Source organism: Pocillopora damicornis, chromosome 1 (genome assembly GCF_964200805.1).
Source record: "Pocillopora damicornis chromosome 1, jaPocDami1.2, whole genome shotgun sequence".
In the NCBI taxonomy this organism is placed as follows: Eukaryota; Metazoa; Cnidaria; class Anthozoa; order Scleractinia; family Pocilloporidae; genus Pocillopora; species Pocillopora damicornis.
In genome coordinates this window covers 37,847,384-37,857,556 of record NC_142670.1, presented here as the reverse complement: position 1 = coordinate 37,857,556, position 10,173 = coordinate 37,847,384, and the positions used below count along the sequence as shown (strand labels likewise).

At 39.2% G+C, this 10,173-nt stretch overlaps 2 protein-coding genes across 4 annotated transcripts; one reads left to right on the top strand and one right to left on the bottom strand.

The window, feature by feature from the left end:
• Positions 1-257: 257 nt before the first annotated feature.
• On the top strand, positions 258-8,306 carry LOC113674363 (translation initiation factor eIF2B subunit delta). Of its 3 annotated transcripts, none has more exons than XR_016187869.1 (14): positions 258-341; positions 427-485; positions 1,392-1,676; positions 2,246-2,315; positions 2,971-3,059; positions 3,189-3,280; positions 4,033-4,156; positions 4,338-4,414; positions 4,577-4,679; positions 5,340-5,470; positions 6,002-6,093; positions 6,334-6,423; positions 6,813-6,993; positions 7,276-8,306. XR_016187869.1 is itself a non-coding variant. In XM_027190842.2 (14 exons), exons 1-14 carry the CDS (start codon positions 305-307, stop codon positions 7,476-7,478), a joined length of 1,629 nt encoding a protein of 542 aa, XP_027046643.2. In that variant the 5' UTR covers positions 260-304; the 3' UTR covers positions 7,479-8,306. The 3 variants fall into 3 exon arrangements, 2 of the variants coding, with proteins under 2 accessions (XP_027046643.2, XP_027046644.2); XM_027190842.2 differs by having other exon boundaries at positions 260-341; positions 6,338-6,423; XM_027190843.2 differs by having other exon boundaries at positions 288-332; positions 6,338-6,423.
• On the bottom strand, positions 7,441-8,756 carry LOC149053692 (BTB and MATH domain-containing protein 36-like). Its single transcript, XM_089210245.1, has one exon. It carries the CDS (start codon positions 8,747-8,749, stop codon positions 8,042-8,044), a length of 708 nt encoding a protein of 235 aa, XP_089066371.1. The 5' UTR covers positions 8,750-8,756; the 3' UTR covers positions 7,441-8,041.
• Positions 8,757-10,173: the final 1,417 nt, after the last annotated feature.

Here is a 10,173-nt window from a genome sequence, read left to right as displayed (position 1 = left end):
TCACGAAACCAGCGATTCATGCGCGGGAAAACGCCTATAACCACGTTGCGATCTGTTTTGCCTGTTGCATCCCAATGGCTGAGATGGTACCTAGTGCAATAGTGCTAGTTTAATATTATACCACGATAAATGTTCCCTGGGGAAGGGGAGAAAATGTTACGGCCATTGACGGATAGCCGAGTGGTGGGTTAAAATTTTAGAACTTTTTTGATCATAGATGGGAGCATGGTAACCAATCTACCATTACATCATCTTTCAAGAGAGCCTGCGAATACAACCCAGCCAGCGGTTTCGCTGATCCCAAATGGCGGACGCACAAGGCCCCTCACAAGGCAAGAAAGGTTGTTTTCTCATTGCATCATGTGAACATTTTAAAGAACGGGTGAGTTTAGTGAGTAACTTTTGTTTTTCTTTGTTTTCCTACAGATAAGAAAGGAGAAGGTCAGCCAGTGAAGTCGTCAGGTGCCACAGAAGGAGGAGAAACTGTGAGTACTTGTCTTGCCTCTTACGAAAAAATTTAACTATTCGATATCTAGTAAGTACTTCATTCAATAATTAATTACATTTTTAACTTCGTTTTAAATCTATTTTGATCGTTACTCGCACTGAAAAATATCTCTTAAAGTTTTGCACACATTCTGAAAAGAAAACTGAAAAATTTTCCAATTAAACAAATAGTCACAGTGGCGGAAACTTCCTTAGAAGACCTCGTAATATCTACAACGTCAGATTTACCCTATATCGTTATTTTTATCTTCACCTTTACATTGAATTTGAACTTACAATGCTCTTTCTCTCCTCTAACTTCTCTTGTTACCTTTTTAGCTCCAAAGATCTGATTCTTAATTCTCCCTACTACCAGCTATTTATTCCTTTATAACTAAGTTGGGGGATTTTGGTGTCCTACTAAGATAACTCACTCTAGCGGATACATTTGCTTAAATTATCATCACCTTTTGTTAAATAATAGCGGAGCTCACAGGGTGTAGCCCAATAATTACACAAAATAGTAGTAACCCATCAAGCCAAAAAAATTGGATGTACAACTGTACAACTGTATGACTGTATGACCGTACACCCGTACACCCATACGCCTGTACGCCAGTACACCCGTTCCAGGTGCTACTTTTAACATGCGTGGTCAACTGTGCCGCAGGCACACCAACACCACAGTTTTGTTCAGTAGTCCAGTGGTCAGTGTACTGGGCTCTGAGTTGGACAACCCGGGTTCTTCTAGTCCTGGTTGGGGCAAGGTGTTGTGCCCTTGAGATGTGTGGGAAAAAAAATGCGAGCTCCACTTTTAGGCTTGGCTAAATCTATATATTATTTTTAGAAATTACTTCTAAGGGGGTGTAAAGTTTATTTTTCATTGTACACACTGTTCTCTTTAGGGTCCTGGTAGTGGCCAATCAAAAAGTCAGCAGCAAGGAAAGGGAGGCAAACAACAAAAAAGTGGCAAGAAACAACAAAAACAGAAGCAGCAGCAACAGCAACAGCAACCTCAACAACAACAACAACAACAACAACAACAAAAGGCAGGTGCACAGCCCAGTGGAGGAAAGGTTGATAAACAAGTGTCTGGTAAGGATGAGAAGCCAGCCACGCCGGGAGGTGAGGCTAGTGAACAGCCACAGAAGACCAAAGCTGAGCTAAAAGCTGAGAGAAGAGCTGTTCAGGTGTGTGGTTGTTTTTGTTTGGTTTTGTTTTGTTTTTTTCATCTTATTGACTTTGTGCTTTTTGTGTTTTATATGGTGTGTGGTGTGTGTGCACATGATTGGTACCTTACCCTAATTTCCATTATTAATCCCCTGAGAGTGGTTGCCTTATCTTTCTATTCCTCTAAGATTATAAAGAGCAGCTCTCACTCTCTACATTGTTTATAATTACTGTTATTTACTTCTAACTGTTTGGTAAAAATAAAGTTGTAATTATTGTTGTTGTTGTTGTTGTCTTTGGAATACTGTCAGGTTGTTTTATGATTATCAAATGATTAATTATTGCTTTTCTTGAAAACAATGGAAATCATATACTCCCAAGGATTCCTGAATAATATGTTTGAAGTGCAGTTGCTCAAAGGGCAGATACTATTATCCAAGAGATAAGCTATCCAGCAGATAAAAGTCTAAAAAATGTACTGTGGCATCCACTGGATACAGTTAATCCAGCATTCAAACAATTGGACCCAGGTTGTTATTGGGAAATGTGCTGTTGTAACCTTATTGGTGCTGTTTTTCAATTTTTACAGGAAGCGCAACGAGCAGCAAAGGCTCAAAAACAAGCAGAAACTGGAATAAAACACAAGATGAGCACTGATGGTACTGTAGGAGTTATGGATCATTTTGTTTACATGTTCCTTCTTTGCTTCCTCATCCTTCCCATCTTTCCCTCTCTCATTTTGATTTTTTTTATTCGGGTGGTATTTTTTGCTCAGTTGATTTTATTCTACACATAAAAGAAACAAAATGAAATCATTAGTTAGAGCTGTGCTCTTAAAGAGTTGAGTTCAGGTTCCTCAAATGATTAGGTTTCTCTCTTCTCTACATAGAGGTGACTTGTATAACTTTGCTTTTAAGCAAAAACATGGTTTAAAAATCATTTGCCCTTTAACCCCACAAACGACCAAGACAGAATTTCTCCTTATGTTATCAATTTAATATCAAGCAGACGAGTGATGAGAATAAAGAAAAATATCACGTAGAGGATTATAAGTTGATACAAAACAAAATTGTATGAGCTAGCATAATACGAATTGTATGGCAGAAATAAAGAAGAATTACCGATGAGATCCTAAGAGTGAAAGAAAGAGTGTTAGCTTTTAAAAGCTCAGCACCCGAGATTTTTGACATAGGATCCTTGTTAGTGGTGACTCTTCTAAGAGAACACCTTTGATCAGTAAGTTTGGTTTCAACAATTTGTCTTTGTTTCTTCACCTCTTAATATATTAATTTTCTTTTATTTATGTATGATTAGGAACTAATCGTATGAAAGTGGCTCATGACCTTCAAGCTGATGATGAGAAGGTCCAAAAGAAAGTGGCCAAGAAACTAGCAAGACAGCAGGTCAGAGCGGCAATTATACTGCCTAACCTATTGAAAAACTTCACTATGTTAATAATTTCTGTTTCAGTGATGTACATGTGACTCAAGCATGTATGTTGACTTCATGTTTCCTTTTTTTTTTAATGCCAGGTTCCCCAGCGAACAACACCTCAAAAGAAAGTTGGTTTATTTTCCCATCTGCATCAATATGAAAAGGACGTGTCCTTAACGCAAGAAATAAGGTTTGTAATTTGTACAAAAGGGTGGATCACTAGATTATAAGCACAGTAGTCTTAGATACCAGCCAAAAGGCCCACGCTGTCAGAGTTTATCATGTTTATATGCTGTCAGAGTTTTTCAAGTTTATTAACTTGAAACAACAAGGAATATTTCTACAAACCGTCTCTTTCTGTAAATGGGATGCCTACCTCTAACAGATTAACCCTGGAATATTTTAAGGTTTTCTTCTCCCTACCCACTGTCCAATTTGTTTGGTTTTTTTTATATCTGTTGGTGCAGATAGACATTGTGAGAGTGAGGTGTTTGCACCATGATCTTGGCAAGGACCTGGGGCCAAATCTTTCCACCAGAAAACTGTATCCAAACAAACTTAGTTGTCTAAACTTAGTTGATAATGTGAATTAACCACCAAAGAAAGATTTAACCTTTGACATTTCAAGCTTTATTCCTTCATTGTTGCTCTGACAAAGGGCTAATGCTTCTCAAAATGTCAGCTTTATTCATATTTAATCATAATCTAATTCATATTTATTTATCAACTCAGTTAATAAAACCAAATTGTATTGAAACACCCTCCTTCTCCTCGCTCAAGATGCAACACCAGAGTTTCGCCAGAAATTTACCCCCTTTATTCATTGGTTGCATGTGCAAACAGCTGGCCACTGCCAACCCCATTCAGGACACTACTACTTTGCACTGTGAGGTTATAAACACAACTATCTTTTTTTTTTAAATTTTCATTCTGCATATAAAGTTTTGGGGGATCAGGGAGTACCCCCATTCACCCAGCTGTCATCAAACTTGGTGTGCAGTATGCTAAAGGAATAATTTGTGGATCGAATGCAAGATGTGTGGCTTTACTTCTGGCTTTCAAAAAGGTACTTTGACAACATGAACTGATAACTTGAGTGTTATTGATGTAACTGATGTGTGCATTTACAATGTACAGTGTATACATGTGACTGGTTATGCTGTAAACTCTTTTTTCTCAGCTGACAGCATATGTAAGAGATATTATCAAATCATTGAATTAATTTTTTGTCACTTTATTTTCAACAGCTCATTGCTGACTATGTTACTCCCCCTCAAAAAGAACTCTGCAGGGACCTGGATGCAAAAATTAAACCAAATATAAGGTAATTATTACTATTTTTTTCATACACAATTTTCACTTTTTTGATTGACATATGTTTTATGTTAGGCCTGGAAGAAAGACCATTACATTATGGCTTGTGTATCGTGCAGCATTTTTAATTATCAACAATCTTTTTTTAATTTTATATTTTGTTTCTTTTTAGTTTCTTGACACAGTGCCGGCCTCTGTCAGTCAGCATGGGTAACGCCATCAAATATCTGAAGCTACAGATCACTCACACTCCACCAAACATGGCAGAAGATCAGGTAAATTTGTAGGAGACTTTGTGAGAGATATGTGGCCAGTTCTGGCTAACATGCAGGACACTAAGTTGAGAGGTCAGGGTTTGAGAACTGACTGCATCATTGTATTGTGTTCTTGGGTAAAGCTCTTCACTCTTTAAAATGCCCCTCTGCACCCAGGAGATCTGTAAGGGAAATTCACTGGGGTGTTAGGTTGTTAACTGTAGTGGGAAATGGGGATAAGCTCAGGCAGAGAGGGGCCACTTGTTCAGTCTTAGGGCTCACCCCTCCTGGGGTGAATCAACTTTAAGAGGCTGGATAACTCTCTTTCTGTCTGTTTGTCTGCCTGCCTGTGTGTTTGTCTGCCTGTCTGTTTGTCTGTTGGTCTGTGATCATGACAATTCAGGTGTCAGAGAAGGAATGGGCAAGATTACATGTATATCACACTGTGTGTTTGGGTTAGACTCCTGTATTCTATGCTCTCTCTCTCTCTCTAGACAATTTAACCCTCTTGCAGCATGAAAAATTAAATTCTTGATTTCTTCCTTTTTACTGAAACAAACTTGTCATACATGTATATAATTTACTAACATTGCTGAAAGGTTACACACACAAAACCTGTTGGATAAAACTCACTTCAGATTATATCACATTTGAAATCATCCTGTTTTTTTTCTGGTATAGGCTAAGAGGAATCTTATTCAGAGTATTGATAAGTTTATCCAAGAAAGAATTATTTTGGCTGGTGTAGCCATCTCTGAGTCATATGCAAGAACCAAGATCAATGATGGTGATGTGATACTCACATATGCTTGGTATGGCTGAATTTTTCTATAGCTGACTTGAGTTACCAGGCTCTCTAAGAGCATCTGTAAATTTTTCATCCACTTGAAAAAGCTGTAAGGAGTGTTTGTACTCCCAGAATCAGTCATCTTAATTTCTTCACACTGATAGCCATATTTTTGCTATAATAATAACTCAACTTCACAGAATTTAGTGCCAGATCTTATCATAACCCCAGCGGATATTATTTTTGATAATTGTCACCTGTCTGTTTGATAATCGTGATGCATTGGTACTATAAGGAAAATTACTCACTTGTCACTCTTGAAAGAAGAAGGCTGAAGGGGTCAAAATTGGCGATCCGGTTACGGTTCTTCGGTCAGAAACCAACATTATATTGGTTTGCAAAAATTTTTTCCTTCCTATAAACCTCAAAAGATTTCTCATCACGCTCACTGCAGAATGTCTACGAGGGGATTCTTCCCTGTATAGTCTATTTCCTAAGCAAAGATAATGAAGAGAACTTTAATGAGGAGAAATTTCTCTTGAAATTTGTTTTTTAGTTCCTCGTTGGTGTTGAAGATTTTAAAAGATGCGCATAATGCTGGGAAAAAATTCCGAGTGGTGGTTGTTGATTCGAGACCAAAGTTTGAAGGTGAGGTTTGCTCACAGCAGTGGCTTGAACTTTTTTGAGAATTGACTAAGACTCACTGCTCAATTTATGCAGAATGAACTTTTACATGTACTTGTAACTCACTTAAACGTGACGAGAAGCCCGAGAATCGGAGCCAGGTCACTGCGGTGGGAGACGAGTGCTTATTATTGGGCCCTCCCTGATTGCACATGCGTCATTAAGTCTCAACACCTTTCCATACTGTCACTTGTTTCTCTCTTGTTAGGACGAGAATGTCTAAGGAGGTTGGTGAAAGAAGGAATCAGATGCTCCTACGTGTTGATCAGTGCTATCTCGTACGTTATCAAAGAGGTTAGTATTTTTTGGAAATAGTTTAACTACCCTTGGGATGCACTACAAACTGAGCTTCTAAACTCTTCGTAAGAGCAACATGCAGGCCTTACATGTGTATTAGGTTCATACATATGATATGCGGTATTGTATGTGACTTGGGTGTCTTACGTATTGTTAGGATCAGCAATTTCTAAAGCGCTATCTGGTGAAATTGCATGAAAGATGATGCGGGAACTTAACGTCCTGGTCGAAATATTGTATTTATTGGTCTAAGCACCCTATTATGATCTAATTGTCGCTTTGTTCTTATCGTGCATTTTAAATGTACAAGATCGAAATGTCAGTCGTTAGATGGTTGGGTGATTAGCTATTTGAACTCTCTGTTTTTTTCTATTCGATTTCTGAAGGTATCAAAAGTCTTTCTTGGTGCTCATGCCCTGCTCGCCAATGGCTACGTCAAGTCACGTGTTGGCTCTTCCATGGTGGCGATGATGGCCCAGGCCTCCAACGTCCCAGTGCTGGTATGCTGTGAGACGTACAAGTTCTGTGATAGAGTTCAAACAGATTCTTTTGTTTCCAACGAACTTAGTAAGTAAATGAAAGTTTCTTAGAAAGGTGAACTTCAAGTCTTAGATAGACACGTCTTTTTTTTTTTTTTACCCTTAAACCTCTATGAGTGGATTTTATTTCTCTTCACTCCTGCAGGAGTTTAAATACCTTTTTATAACTGCGGCTGCCGATGGTACAAGAGGCGGCTGTGGCCAGGAAAAGGGGCTGGGAGGCGAAAACCAAACACGAGGACCTGCTTGCAAGTGACAGTGGCCAGAGACAAAGGCCAATCCAGGCTAATAATCTTCTGGTTTTTTTTAGGTGACCCGGATGATTTAGTTCCTCTAGACAGAGAAAGTCCGGATGTACTATCTGATTGGCGAGACGTCAACTCACTTCACCTTCTAAACTTAGTCTACGACGTCACTCCTCCTCACTTTGTTTCCATGGTGATCACGGAAGTAGGAAAGATTCCATGCACGTCTGTGCCAGTCGTTCTTAGAGTCCAGAGTCCAGAGCAGTAGTAGGACTCTTTGGTGTCATTAAACTGAGGCAGGTTACGTACTTGATCTTGTTACCGAGAGTTGTCGAGGACACGGATTTTGTTGGAAAAGTTAACAAGCAACGGAACACGTGACGTGATGGCAATTGGAGGGGTTATGCTGTGTTATAATTAGTTGACTTAAATCGGGACTCTTCGGCTCTTCTTCGGAGACTCAAGTTTATGGTACATTTTCTCGACATAAGCTGTTCGTTTGAACGCGCGCATGGCAGAATCTTATTGGATTACACGTTTGCCATGTTGGACCTGACGAATGTTGAGTCCCGAAAATTAACGACAAACAAAAACAAAACGGTTTTGCGTGCGTACCAATTCTTTGAGCGGTGAAGCCGCAAAAACAAGAAGCGACAGAAGCCACAAGAGGCTTGCGACGCTCCGATGTATTTTAACGCGGATCTGCCTCCTATCATGTTCATTGAGCTCCCTCAAAGATCGCGAACCATCTAAGGTGCTCGAGAACTCTGTTGGAGAATTTTTGATTACTTTTTTGTCTTTCGCAAGAACTCGACGACTGAGAAGAGGATATCAAAACACAACAAATCTGTCCTCCAATTGCTCAATGATCCTTTCCAGAATCCCACAGTAAATATTTGGCTCCAGCAGATCACACAGCTCTCTATAATCTTGTTTCAATTCCGTCAAGCTAAATTTACGCGCTCTTATAACACAGGTCGTAATTAGATTTTCCAAGTGGTACTCCTGTGCGAGAATCAACAGAGCTAATACTTGCTCTTTCTTGGAAGCGGATTGCTCAAGTAAAAGATCATTAAAAATGTCTTTTAAGCTCAAAGTACCCTCGAAAATATCCCAAGATGAGGCCACCAAAAAATCCTCGCACTTTTCGAGAAGAAGTCCTATTTGGTATTCATCGGCGAGTTTTAAAAGATAAGAACAGTTTTCGCTCGTTATTGAGCGCTCCGCGAGTGAATACACCATCAATAGCAAATCGTGAAACTCAGTTATTTTCTTTCCAGGCATGACTATTTCTCTTTTGTCCTTTTCCGAGAAATTTGATATGAACATTTTCTCGAAGACTGGTGAACACTGTGACAAAACCCATCGATGGACATGAAACCTTTGTCCTTCCACTAGAAATGCCAGATCGCTTGATGCCCATGGTTTCCCAAAGTCTTCTGCCTTGAAAACGTTTTCTTTTTTCATCTTGTCACGGGTTAAATTCAACCATCGTACCAAAGAATTTGTTTCTACATCAATTTCTTCCTCTAGGAACATGACTTCGAAGCAAGCCTCGGCTAGTTTATTGTTGATGTCAAAGCGTCGCCCGAGAAAAGTGGGGTACCCATGATGCTTTGCGGGCGCAATGACCTAGGAATGAGGTTGCAAACGCCCACCGCCAACTTCGGTCGCTTTAGATCTGAATTGACAAAATCCCAGACGGGAGTTGTAAAATTTCGCTTTGCGTCCGTTTAGAGACAATGGAGATACAATTGGAGCAATTAGCATTGTTTCAAAGTGACGAAATGCTCTTTTCGTCGGTAAAGAGCGAGGGCCGCGTTTGCATATCAAAAGAGCGTGAAGTGTTCATCCGTAAGCTTATGAGCGTGAGCGTGCACCTACGTGGAGCGGGAATCTACAACGTATACTTAAGCTTTTCGAAAAGTAATTAGACTACCGACGTGTTATCTGAAACTGACGGCAATAACGGGCCAAAAAGGAAGGTAAAATTCCGCACAGCCCCACACTACATTATACGTTCAGTTCTTGGATAGAGTGACAAAAACAATACTTTACCATTGGGAAAACAGATTTGTTTTACGATAGTATGGGGCAGTACGGAAATTTTACTAAAAGGAATATTTCTGTGATGTTTTGCTTTCTTGGCGAAGTTGATGGTCGAACCTCGCAAATCTGCCGCATTTGAGTCTTAACACAAATTGAAAACCCGGCATTTGAAAGGTAATTTAATTTTACATCTGACCGATTTTTAAACAATATAACCTAATCAAGATAACGCCACTAATTACGTCTATTCTTCTTCGATAAAAAGCGCTACGTTTCGGTTGTCTGCACAAGAAACAATACTTTCGAACACTGCGTGCACGGGGGATTACATGATTGACAGTCGGATTGACAGGCCTGCGTGAAGTTACGCATGCTCTCTTTCTCTTTTCTAGCTTATTTGCATTTTCCCGTGCGACGTTTTTCAATGGGCGCGATTCTGTAATGTTTTGTTTGTATCTAGTTTTCAACTGGACACGTATTTTTGTGTTAATAATTAATCTTCCTCACGTTCCATAGCTCAGTAACATGATTGGCTAACGTAACAGTGGCTTGTCTTCTAAATGATTGAGTGCTCCTTAAAGTAACTTGGCGTTAATTACGTTTTGTTCGAGGCGAATGCATTTTCTATTTTGAATATTGATTAAAAACTCGTGCTGATTGGAAGGTTGGCTCTTAGACCATAATTTTCCATTTCTTGGCTGTTCTTCTTTTCACAAATAAAACAATTCTATCAGGATAAATTTTCTGATGTAAAATCTTATGGATTAGTTATTCACCTAAACTTTTATATGCATGAATGTTTTTGTTATATCACGTTTGCCTTTCAGTGATTTGCATTTCGTATAAATTTAAATATTAATAAGACAAAAGTTTTGTCCTTACGAGCTTTGAACATCAACTAAGGCACAACCGTG

Excerpts from the sequence above, each read along its gene's own strand:
- LOC113674363 (XM_027190842.2), top strand. The coding sequence starts at position 305 with ATGGCGGACGCACAAGGCCCCTCACAAGGCAAGAAAG. Across the intron at positions 3,060-3,188 it reads AGAAACTAGCAAGACAGCAG|GTTCCCCAGCGAACAACACC; the intron begins GTCAGAGCGGCA and ends TTTTAATGCCAG. Across the intron at positions 6,994-7,275 it reads TTTTGTTTCCAACGAACTTA|GTGACCCGGATGATTTAGTT; the intron begins GTAAGTAAATGA and ends GGTTTTTTTTAG.
- LOC149053692 (XM_089210245.1), bottom strand. The coding sequence starts at position 8,749 with ATGTTCCTAGAGGAAGAAATTGATGTAGAAACAAATTCTTTGGTACGA.